The following is a 13,063-nucleotide window of genomic DNA, read 5'->3' on the forward strand; positions in this document are numbered from 1 at the left end:
TTTTTTTTTTTTTTTTTTTTTTTTTTTTCTTTTTGTCTTTTTTCATGACCGGCAATGGATCGCAACCCTCAGTGTCATGCCCGTACCAGACCGGGACCGGCAACGGGATCGCAACCCTCGGTGTCGCTCCCGCGCCTCGCTCAGCCAGTGAGCGGGAACCGGTCTGTATGTGGGATCCGAACCCTCGGCGGGAGCGCCGCCGCACTTCCCAAGTGGCGCACTTATCCAGTGCGCCACCGGGCCGGCCCAAGAAATTTATAATTTTACTTGAATGCTTCAACACTTTTTTCTTAGTAATTGAACATCATACCACGATAGTATCCAATATTGAATTAATTTTGTTAAAAACATAAATTTATACCTTATAAAAGATATAAGGTATAAATCAACACTTTTTAAATTGGTCAAGAGAAACTTTTTCTTTTTTCTTTTTTTCACAGAATCTTAATTTCTGGGTAGAAAAGATACCTTGGAGTATTTAAATAGCATACACAAAAGTAAAGACAACATGCATACCTCTGGGACTCCAACTGAGTATAATTTACATATTTATTTCCTTCATTATTTTGTTGATAGCCCTTACATTACTGCATATTTTTCTGTGCATCCCTTTCTCAGCTGGAATGCAAGGTACAATTTCCAAATTGCATGGCTATTTTTCTTTGTTATTTAAATAGAACTTGCACCAAAAAGTACAAACCACAGGCTATATTTTTAATTTTCCATCATAATACTCATATAAACAAAATGTCAATCAGGCATGTAAATTTTAAACGTGAACATCAAGTAAGATGCTTTCCAGACATTACCTGATCAATTCCCCTTCCTTTGCACTGAAGAATGATGACTTCAAGAAGTTTGGCTGCATGACATTCTGCATCTTCTCCTGCATCTCCACATAGTACCTGCAGTAATAACAATTTGGCTCAACAGTGAGTGACACTGCATTGAGTTTAATCGAGGCTACGTGAAGCAAATATCCCATATAATTTCAGCCACGAAAATCATAGCTTTACAAGTTTACCTTGCCTACCCGAAGAAGGAAGGTTAAAATAAAGTCCATCTATCTTCTCCATCTACTCTAATTCCTTATAGGTAATAATTCACTTATTTGACTTTGGATTAAACAAAGTAAGCTCCATGAGTTACTTATCCAGATAAATGAAGTTTCCATTTAAAGGCATCAAAACAAAGCAATAAAATGAAATCAAAAGAAAACCAAATAACCTTTTTAAACAATAAAACTTTTTATTTTTCTGTTCCTTTTGAATTCTTGTTCACATGCACCCATTTTTTTCCTAATAACCATATTACACACCTTTCTATTTCCCTACATGGACTTCATAATTAGAAATGCTTTCCATGGACATTATAATCATTTAGGATGACAGCAAATGAACATAACAAAGTTACCAGACTGTTCCCCAATTGCAATTCCATATCTTCAGTACTATAATTACAATGCACATGTGTGTACATAAAATTTGGAATATGATTGCCTTATAATAAGATTCCCAGAAAAAAAGATTACTAGAGTAGAGCATGTTATATTAGAAATTAAAAGAGATGGAGAAATTAATAAGGGTCCAAACACAAGACATAAGAAAAAGAACAGACTTAAACGAAAGAAAAAGGAATAAATGTGAGAGCAGAAATTTAAAATATAGACAAAAACATGAAAGAGAGAAAAATCCAAAGCAAATTCATTGAAAAGACTTAATGAAGTAGACAACTTTTGCCAAAATTATTTTTAAAAAGTAAAGAAAACAAAATTTTAAAATATTAGGAATGAAAGAGACATAAATACAGACAAATGAAAGATTAGAAATAAGAGAATACTATTGAGAATACTACCCTCTATGTTTTTGAAAACTTAGGTGAATTGGATAATTTCTTAGAAAAATATAATTTCAGAAAACCAAATTATAAAGAAATTCCAGATAAAGATGACAGATTCAACACTCCCACTTAATTTCATTTCCTGCCAAAGGCCATGAAAATGACAGTAAGGAGGTTTTAAAGGCATATATCCACAAAGACAGAGAAAAGGAAAGAGATACAGCAATAAAAATTTTGGAAGCTGGAAAACAATGAGCTGAATCATAAGCAGACAGCAGGCAAAACCAAAAATCAACCCTATTTACATCAACTTGAAATTTTACCTCTAGGGCAGTATATCAAGATCTAGCTTCTAAATGTGAATGGACGCTGGGACCAGAATGCCTTGGTTCCGATCTCAGCTCTGCCACTTATTAGCTGTGTTTTTAGAAAAGCTGCTTAACCTCTGTGTCTTACTGTCCCGATCTATACAATGAGGATAATAGTACCTACCTCATGGGATTATATGATACAGAAAGAAGAAAAAAAAAATCACTCCCTTTTCACAAAATTGCATTTACTTAAGGGTTTGTTTTGTTTTTGTTTGCCAAAAAGAAAAGGAACAAAATATATCCTGTAATTTAAAAAATGGGATCTGGAGCCGACACCTGGTAGCTATGTGACCTAGAACAATTTACTAAACTTTGGGCAAGAAATTACGACTCAGTTCCTCACTGATAAAAATATGATACCTTCCTGATAATTTCACTAAGATTAACTAAGTTAATATATATATATATAGTGCTTAAGAAATATCTGGACTACAATAAGAATTCAATTAATATTACCTAGAATTAAATCAAGAACATGAAATATATTTTCACTGCTCGATAAGTGTAAGGACATCATTATGAATATCAATTTTACTATATCTGCTATAATACAAAACAGCTCTGAGTTACGAATGGAATACATAGGATTGTTATGTTTTCTACCTGTTGCTTTCTTTCCCTTTCCCTCACTATCAGCTATTTCTATAACTTAGGGGAAAAACTATAGATTGTCAGGTGATTATGATTTAGCTAGATGGTTTATCACAGAGCTAAATGAATTCTTAAAAATCATGATTCAACCCCTTTGGTTTACATGTGAAGAAGTTTATTGACTTCCAAAATTTCCCAGGCTCTTTATCACTGAACTGGGACCTAACCGAGATATACTAACTATCATTTCAGATCTCTTACCAGATTCTGGTATACATCTCTTCTAATGAGGAAAATGGGTCGTATGCTAGCTATTTTACTCCCAACTCCATGGCCAAACTTTTTGGTCTCTGGCTATTTGAGTTTCCTAAAAACTGCCTGCCAGCTTTATGCGATACAGTTTTAGAGTTAAGTACATGCATATATTTACCTAAAGAAGGAAAAGATTATTTAGTCATCAAAGATACCAAGATATATATAACCAATAGAAGGCCAAATCTAACCTGTGGTAAAAACAACACTGCAGACAATCATGTCGTGTGTAAATATAACAGCAGCCATTATGTGGATCATAAATTATCTTGTATTGAGCTAAATGATGCCTTTTCCCAACCACTACAATTTTTTGTCTTATATTGTTCATGTTCAAATTATCTATATCTAGTGGCTTCTAGTATATAAATTCAATTTAAAAAAAAAGGATCAGTGCCATTCCATTACTGATTGAAGAACTGTATGATTAATTTTCCTAGCACTTTTCTTTAATCAAGTAGCAAGTTTATATTTTTTAAAGAAAAAAAACACACAGAGAAAATTATTTACCCTGAAAATTATAAAGTACACAGATATAAAAGTGGCAAACGACAACAACAAAAATATAAAAGTGGCAAACATTCGTTAAGTACAACACACAACATAAAACTTTCAAATTGCAATTCCAAGCTCCTTTTGAAAATACAAAACAAATATATGTTAATGAAGATAATACAAGAACTAAATGTATAAGAAACTAACTGTAAGAGTGTCCTGAAGTAAAACACTCAAATATTAGTAAGAACCACTGTGACAATTAATTAGGACGTGCTTACCTTTCTACACATTGTAAAAAGTATTTCTAAATGTTTTGGATTTGACAGTAAAGTATTTGTATCTATTGTCACATAATTATGCAGGAGAGGCATCATGTCTGGAAAAAAATTCAAAATTCAAATGAGACTTGAATAACAGGAGTAGAAATAAATTATTCCTACTGAAATCACAGTTCTGTAGTACTCACACATGACTATCTTCCCTTGCAAGCATAATGCTAGATGTGAAAATGATAATCTGCCCTATTTATAGATGAGGAAAGTGTGGATCAGAAAGATTAAAATGCTTACCATTTCCTGTAGTGCTTGTTCTGAATTTTTTCCTTTTCTCCATTATACTCATTACCATCTGACATATTACACATTTTCTGGCTTGTTTGACTATTTCCCCCTTTTTCTCCCGACTAGAATATAAGCTTTGAAAAGGCAAGGGCTATCTATTTTGTTCACTACTGTGTGGATGAGCTTAGAATAAACTTGGAATATAATTGGTGTTCAGAAAATAGTTATTGAATTAATGTATGGATATATGCTGTGGTTGCAAACTAACTGAAGATACAAGAAGAAATACAGCCTATCTCCTCTGCCAATGTACCTAGAACTAAAAATACTACTACAATAGCTCCACCACTTACTCAAAATGGAAATAAGAACATTTTCTGATTAGTACTGTAGTCATATGTGTTTTTATTTCAGGTGTCAAAGGAAACAAAATGTAGACAAAGAAAAGCAAACATGTTATTATATGGTCAAAGCCATACCTGTAAAATATTCAAAGCAATCCTGCTGAAAAACTTCATATAATATACCTAGAAGTTGCCACATTTGAGGGGAAATACTGTGGCAAGTTAAACTATATGCCAGTGAAAGAATTTCTTCATAGAATTCTAGAAGGAAGAAAATCTCTAGTTAGAATACTAGGAAATAGTAAAAATTAAACACAAAAACCACACAGAGGAGGATTTATACTATGTACTCACACATATTCCTCCTATATCTAATGTATTTACAAACATCCCTTTCTCAGTATTTGTATCTTCAGCCATATATACCTCCTTCCACTTCTTACCAAGATCTGCTCTATACTCAAGAAGGCAATGCAAAAATTCGTTTTTACTAAACTTTCTTATAATACTAAAAAAAATTAATTTATCTATTTTATAACATAAAATTTAGTTTATATTTATAAACTATATTAGAAATGGATACAAGAAGGAACAAATTAACATATCTCTCTCCTATAGACGATTTTAAATTTACAAATAATTAATATTCTTTGGAAAGCTTAATTACACTGGGCTAAAATATTTGCCTAGCTCACATTTATATGTTTACAAACAACTATATGCTGTGCAGTATTTTGTCAATTTACAAAACTTAAAAATTTGTAAAGTATTCTTTAACTTACCTTAAGACAATTATATTTATTATAAAGCAGAAGAGTCCAAAGGAAATGTTCTTGTACTTCCATATATATTTATTATCATTACCCTTAGTCAAAAGTAAGTTATAGCTAAACACACAATCAGAAAACACAAACCTCAATACAAAAATTTCAAATAATTCCTACCATGTCACTGAGCAAAGAAGTCTAACTTGAAAGTTTTTTCTATCTTATACAAGAAACTAATATTCACCCTGGAAACTTGAATAAAGCTTTTTTTTCTCCCAAACATTATATAAAACTTAATATATTCAAAAGCTAGTAATACAAACAATTGCCTTACTTAAAGCAGAATAAGATGGATATTACAAATATTGGTAAATAATTTGTTATACAAGAAAATCATTGAAAAACAACCAATTATCTAAATGTAGGATTTCTGAAAATTCTAGAATGGTACTCATATAAAAATAGACACATAGACCAGTGGAACAGAATAGAGTCCAGAAATAAATTCACACATTTAGAGTCAACTGATTTTCAACAAAGATGCTGAGAATACGCAATGGGGAAAGAACAGCGTCTTCAATAAATGGTGATGGGAAAATTGGATATCTATACATGCAGAAGAATGAAATTAGAACCTCATCTCACACGATAACAAAAATCAACTCAAAATAGATTAAAGACTTAAACATTAAGACCTGAAATTGTAAGACTGCTAAAAGAAAACATAGGGGGAAAGGTCCATGACATTGGTCTGGAGAAGGCTGGTTGGGGATATGACCACAAAAGCACAGGCAACAAAAGCAAAAATAGACAAAGAAGATTACATCGAATTAAAAAGCAAAGGAAACAATCAACATAGTGCAAAGACAACCTACGGAATAGAAGAAAATATTTGCAAACTGTGTATATCTGATAAAGTATTAATATCTAAAATATATAAGGAACTCAAACAACTCAACAGCAAGAAAATAAATAACCCAACTAAAAAATTGGCAAAAGACTTGAATAGAGATTTCTCAAAAGAAGACATACAAATGGCCAACAGGTATATGAAAAAATGTTCAACATCATTAATCAGAGAAATGCAAATTAAAACCACAATGAGATATCACCTCACACCTGTTAAAATGGCTATTATCAAAAAGACAAGAGAAAAATGTTAGAGAGGATGGTGAGAAAAGAGTACTCTTGTACTCTATTGATGGCAATGTAAATTGGTGCAGCCACTATGGAAAACAGTATGGAGTTTCCTCAAACAATTAAAAATAGAACTCCATGTGAACCAGCAATCCCACTACTGGGTATATATCCAGAGGAACTGAATCAGGATATTGGAGAAATATCTGCACTCCCACGTTCATTGCAGCATTATTCTCAATAGCCAAGATATGGAAAAACCTACGTGTCCATCAATGGATGAATGAATAAAGAAATGTGGCATATACACAAAATGAAATACTATTCGGCTGTAAAAAAAATCACTTGCAACAACATGGATGGACCTAAAGGGTATAATGCTAAGTGAAATAAACTAGAACAGAACTTTCAGAAATTTTATTGTTATTATTATTAACTAAAGTCCATAGTTTATATTAGGGTTCACTCTTTATGTTGTACATTCTATGGGTTTTGATAAATGTATAATGACATGTGTCCATCATTACTGTATCATACAGAATAGTTTCATTGCCCTAAAAATCCCATGCTCCACCTATTCATTCTTCCCTCTCTCCTGCCCCCATCCCCAGGCAGCCACTGGTCTTTTTACTGAAAATGTGCTTTTTAAAATTTATTATTCCTAATTTATTTGAGGAATAAAAATTGAATATGAGAAATCTTCAAAAAAAAATAATGGAAAGATTCATATTATCTTTTAATTCTATTTTTCCATGAACTTTTTGAAGTATTCATATATTTACAGTGTACAATGTGATGTTTTGAAATATGTGCATTTTGCAGAATGGCTAAATCAAGCTAATTTACGTAACTATTACCTCACATACTTTTTGTGGTAAGAATACTTAAAATGTAGCAATTTTCTTGTAGCAATTTTTAAGTATATAATACATTGTCATTAACTACAGTCACCATTTTCACCAGTATGTCCCCACCCCTTATTCACCCCCAGTCCTTGGTAACCACTACTCTAGATTCTCTATGAGTCTGACTTTTTTAGATTCCACATATAAGTGAGATCAGGTGGTATTTGTCTTTGTGTCTGGCTTATTCTACTTAGCATAATGTCCTCCAGGTTCATCCCACATTGTCACGAATGACAGGATTTCCTTCAGAAGGCTGAATTGTATAACATTGTTTATACATACTGCATCGTATTCAAATGTTATTCACATATTTGAAATGCATGCTCAATTTTTACTAATGGGGTGAACAATAAAAAGTTTGGAGACAACTGCTCTAAAGCATTAGCATGCTTTTCTCGAATTTTTCTGAGAACAACACAGCTTGCATTTTCTCATGCCCACATGACTTAGGGCTGGCACCTTCAAAGTGCTTGGATATTGTGGAAAAGTAGCCTCCTCTACAAAATTCCCATCAGCCTGTAACACCCAGCCTTAGTTAACTGATTCTACTCAGAAGTCAGGCACTATAATAGACAACAATTAATTCACATTCTAATAAGAAATTTGCCTATTATTAAACATTTTTCAATCCCAGATTAAAGTAACCTCACCTAAATATCAACTCAGTTCTTAATTTCTAAAAATGTAAAATTTTAAATACCATGTTCTTTAAAAATCCCGACTAAATATTCTCAATTGGATATATTATAAGCTTATCTCTAAATGAAAATGCAGATATCTCACATTAGAAAATATATCTAAAAATCAAAGTGAATACTAGTTTCTCTTTCTCAAAACTGTCCACCTTGTCAAATTTGAAGGGCTAAAAATGTACTTTGAATTCATCAAATTAAAAAAACTTCTTAATTTACCTTTCACTCAACCTTTGAACTTACCAATTACATGTTTCTGTAAAACAAGATCAATGATCCGTAGACAGATATTCTCTAACTGCTGCGTAATCTAAAGACAAATTTTAAACATTTAACTTAAAATTTATCATAATAACATTTAAGCTAATATATAAACTTAATACTACCCCAATAAAAACACCAACGGGACATTTTTAAGAGGTGAACTTGACAAGGCAATTCTAAACTTCATATGAAGAATTAAACATGCAAGAATAACCAGGATATTCTGAAAGGTAGGCTAACGGTGGGAATGGGAGTTATTGTCAATATATTTAAAACTATTAAACAAAATGCATATGCACCTATTTTATATTTCCAATTTTACTTTCCATACATTGAGTATTTGTACATGTATTCATAAATATGTGGCTTTTCCTTTTAGGAAAATATTGTTTCCAAAGTTTGCTTTTAATAAGTCAAATTTCAAAGTTAAAGAACAGGTCGTCAGGAGAACAAGATTCCAGTAGGTTTTGCCTGCAAGTATTGGTGACCTTAGTAAATCCGTTTAGCTGAAAGACTTAAGATTTTTCATATATAAGTAAGGCAGCTGGATTTGATTGGTGTTTCTCAATTTTAACCCATGCCTCCTTTGATAATCACAATAAGTTCACATGCTCCTTTAACATTATTTGAAATTCAAAATAAATTTAATATCAAGAGCAAAAAAATAAAATAAATAGATAAAATGCTGTTTTGTTTTCAAACTAATCCTGCAGCTCATTCTACTACTCCTACCCCACCCTGCCAACACACACACGCACACAGACACACACACACACACACACACACACACACACTTGAGAAGACTGAACTAGTTGATATCTAAGGTCTATTCAAATTTAAAATACAAGTTTTAAATATAAGGTGAAAGAACTATCCTTAAGCATACTTAATTTGGAAAACTTTGCTGTTACCAATAGGATCATATAGTTTTAACACAGAAGGACACAAAAATAAAATAACAAACATAGAAATAAAAATTCACAGTAAGACTCTTAAGTAAAGGAAGACCAGTCCAGGAGAAAAATATCAAACCATTTTTAAAAACCTTGTAGTCTTCCATCAGTATGTGATAAACACAGAATAAATCAATGGCCACATGTTTTCTCAATGCTATTTAAAGAACTAGCACCTGCTTCCTAAGTCCTCACTGTATAAAACAAGAGCTGCCATCATTGCCAAACCAAGTCGACTTGCGCTCAAAGAAGTAATGAACGAAACTCCAATTTGAGTTAAGGAGATGCCATGTGACAGCTGAGAAGGAGAGCCATAGGTTTTAAATGAGGACAAATTGGTATATTATCAGAATGAGCTGATTACAAACCCAAAGTACAACTTACTAGCTCTGTGACCATCAACAAGTCTCTTGCACCTACCTGAACCTTGTTTTCCACTTCTGCAAAAGATTACCATTACCTGCTCTAACTTACGGTGGTGGTAGGAAGATCCTATCAGTTAATAGATGTGAAAGCAGTGGATAAATGTCTGTGTAAATTCCTATCCCAATACTATTCTGGAATTTGGTTTAGAAAAGATGTTTTTAAGCTCTTGCTCTTATTCCCCTCCATTCTTACAGTACTTGCTACATCAGAATTACACTCCATTATTTAACACTTTCCACTGTGACTGAATGGTTGTCTATCCAGAAGGCAGGGCTCATGTCTTATTCAATTTGATATTCCCCAGAAACCTAGCCTGGCACATGGCAGATGTGATGAACTAAACTCAGTTTAATACAAAGGGATATACTATATACTTTACAAGCACATGGACTATTTCCCCTCCATCTTTTTAATGTTTCCTGAAGATATGAGGGTAATTTTTGAAACCTAGCAACATAACAAAGTAGTAATTTAAAAGTCAAGACTAAAATTCATGTCTACCGATCATATAAATTTCAGTTAATGTTACTATTATGACATAATAAAACACAAAGAAATCTCACCTCTTTGTGATCTTCTACAACTGTTAAGATAGTATCGATGGTATGCAAAATTCCCATAGCCATTACTGTTTTGTCCTCGACTTCTTCATATTCATCACTTTGAAGAACTTTGCCAAAAATCTCAGCCTATGAGAATATTAAAATATTCAACTATTAGTACTGTTATTACACACACACACCCATTATAACTTAGCAAAAAGGCAGTTTCACGCATTCAATTGTCAGCATTGCTCAAACTTTAAGTTCTGCACTTTGCTGACTGAATCATCTCTTTTCTTACAATCACAGAAACTGTCATGTTTTAAATACAGTTGTTTTTCCTTATCTAGTCACTAGACTGGAATATACATTAGCTATTACAAGCAGATAGCTAATATTTAACTTCTGGTTGCCATTATGCCAATAAAACCAAAATCTAGGAAAACTGAAATCAAATAACACTAAAAAGAAAAATGTGACAGAAGGTTCAGAAGATAAAGTCAAGGAGTCACCTAGAAAATGAAACAAAAAGTACAGACATGGAAAACAGGGGGAAAAAGGTAAGGAAATTAGAGACTCAGTCCAGATCTGATATTCTAGGTCAGGAAATATAGAACAGAAAAACATAGCAGAAAGAAATTTATCAAAGAAGTAATCCAAGAAATTGCCACAAACTGAAGGAAATGAGTTTCCAGATTCAAAGTCCAGAAAGTGAAAATTTAGAAGGTTTACATCAAGGCACATCATTATGAAATCTCAGAATATCATGGATGAAAAGAGATTATCCTAAATGTTATTAGATTTAAGACTAATTAACTATAGAAACATCAGAATTATTACAGCAAATATTTTTATATTAATATTTCAGTTACAAATAAAACTCAACCCCAAATTTTAGAGTTTAATTTATTTAGATTACTCAAGGCTTCTATATCAAACTAACATAAAAGTTTGCTCAGTCTTACCAAGTGTTGGGTCATATCGACAGCAATTGAGGCTACTTCTTGACTGTATTCACATATCATCTTCTGAATAACATTAGTAACGTCATCATTTTCTGTCTCTCTAACAATGTGCAATAGCTCCTGCATGATAGGCCTCACATGTGGCTTCATATATTCCTTAGCTAGTACAATAAAACAAAATTCGTAAAAATTAGCTATTCACAGATGGTGAAAAGAACTAACTTGGTAACAAGATAAAGTAACACAGGGTAATACCTAGATAGGGTTCTAGATACACACTTCCTCTGTGATGCATAAGTTACAAAGCTGTACCAAAATAATGTTCATCAACATATCAATTTCCCCATGAGCCACTTAAGGATAAGCAGATCTGCACAGGAAAGACCTGTCCTGCTCAAAATGCCAAGAGGACCCACTGAGAAATTCTAATTATACATATGCTGTGTCATCGACAAGAACTGGAGAACATGAATGTTACATCAGTCCTGATGACAAGTATAAAAAGTCATGTACATAAAAACGATGCCCAATACTGATAGGGACCATTCCATGCCCCAACCCATCTCTACCCGCCTCCCCACATACCTTTATACAATATTCAATTCTCCTGCTGAAACACTGTTGAATAGAGGTATACTAGGTCATGTTCTTCATAAAGCTGAATTTACTTGCAAAGGTTTATTTGAATTTTGAACAAAACATTCTTCTAAACAAATGAAATATCTGTGTTATCACTCACTAGAAATACTACTTACTACTTTCAGAACTAGCAGAATCATAGAATCCTAGAGTTGAAAGAAATACTGAAGCCATCTAGTCCAATGCCCCTAAATTTACATATGTAGAAACCTAAGCCTTGACAGATCATGTGCCTCTCCCAAGTTTACATGGCAAGTTAGCAGCAAAATCAAAACTGGACCCCCGGTCCCTTGATTCCCAGGTCCATCCTAGTGCCAAACAATTATTAACTTGTTTCCTAATCTAAAATATTTCTGGAAGCCACATTCAATAGGAACTCCTAAAAATGGCAAGAATAAACCCCTATAAAATACTGAGGGGGCAAATGCTCAGAATTCCAAAACCTGAACCCTCAGACTTAGAGAATCATCATCATTAGGGAAGGAAGTGAATAAAATTGAGAAGACAATGTCAAAAATATTTTTAAATAAACTTATTAAAGGTATTTTGGGCTTTACCTTGTATCTGGTTAGAAATTAATGACTGAAGAGCCAGGGCAGCTTCAACTTTGACAGGCATCTCCTTATCTTCAATCAGGCTCTTCTTGGCTAATTCAACTGCATTTCTTAGGTTGAGCTCATTATGAAACTTCAAAGAACTAAATGCATGAAGTACCCAGCAGGACTACATTATAAGGAGAAAGTAAGCAGGGAACTATTAGGATTATGGCATTCTGTAATAATATCAAACATATAGAACTTCTTGGTAAAATATCAGTAATTCTACCAAGAATTGTTTGTTTTTGGAGGGCGGCACGTTAGCCTTAGTTTCTAACTTCTGAATTTCCCACTCTTTGAAAAGTGAAACTGCCTTTCTTATTAAAAGGAAACAGAAAAAGGAACCAAATTTGTATCCTTGAAAAAAATCCTGAAAAAAATAACAAATATTATAATTCATAACTAATTTGTTATATGTAAAAGCTTCTCTAAACCAGTGTTTGAAGTTCATTTGCTGGCAGCCTTCACAGTTAGTGTAAGGGAAAATAATGTCTCATCTAACTGGCTTAGCAAACTTCCTTATTTCACTCACATAAGGTACCAAGAATTTTAAACCTTAATAGGTTATTAAATTTTGAACTATTAGACCATAGAATCATTATGGCTTTATTTTATTCGCTATGTGCATAAAACACAACAGAAATTAATTTGAGTTACTAAAG

General features: G+C 32.7%; 1 protein-coding gene across 3 annotated transcripts in view; it reads right to left on the reverse strand.

The window, feature by feature from the left end:
• The window catches only part of IPO8 (importin 8), a 63,380-nt gene that overhangs the window by 23,969 nt on the left and 26,348 nt on the right, over nt 1–13,063 (reverse strand). For all 3 annotated transcript variants that reach the window (XM_008568081.1, XM_008568084.1, XM_008568082.1), the window contains 7 exons: nt 12,363–12,528; nt 11,167–11,327; nt 10,223–10,348; nt 8,260–8,326; nt 4,651–4,776; nt 3,890–3,987; nt 810–905 (listed from right to left, as the gene is read on the reverse strand). In XM_008568081.1, coding sequence (XP_008566303.1) covers nt 810–905; nt 3,890–3,987; nt 4,651–4,776; nt 8,260–8,326; nt 10,223–10,348; nt 11,167–11,327; nt 12,363–12,528 — 840 coding nt within the window. The remainder of the gene's footprint in view (nt 1–809; nt 906–3,889; nt 3,988–4,650; nt 4,777–8,259; nt 8,327–10,222; nt 10,349–11,166; nt 11,328–12,362; nt 12,529–13,063) is intronic.

This window comes from Galeopterus variegatus, unplaced genomic scaffold, assembly GCF_000696425.1.
Source record: "Galeopterus variegatus unplaced genomic scaffold, G_variegatus-3.0.2 Scaffold373, whole genome shotgun sequence".
NCBI classification, from domain to species: Eukaryota; Metazoa; Chordata; class Mammalia; order Dermoptera; family Cynocephalidae; genus Galeopterus; species Galeopterus variegatus.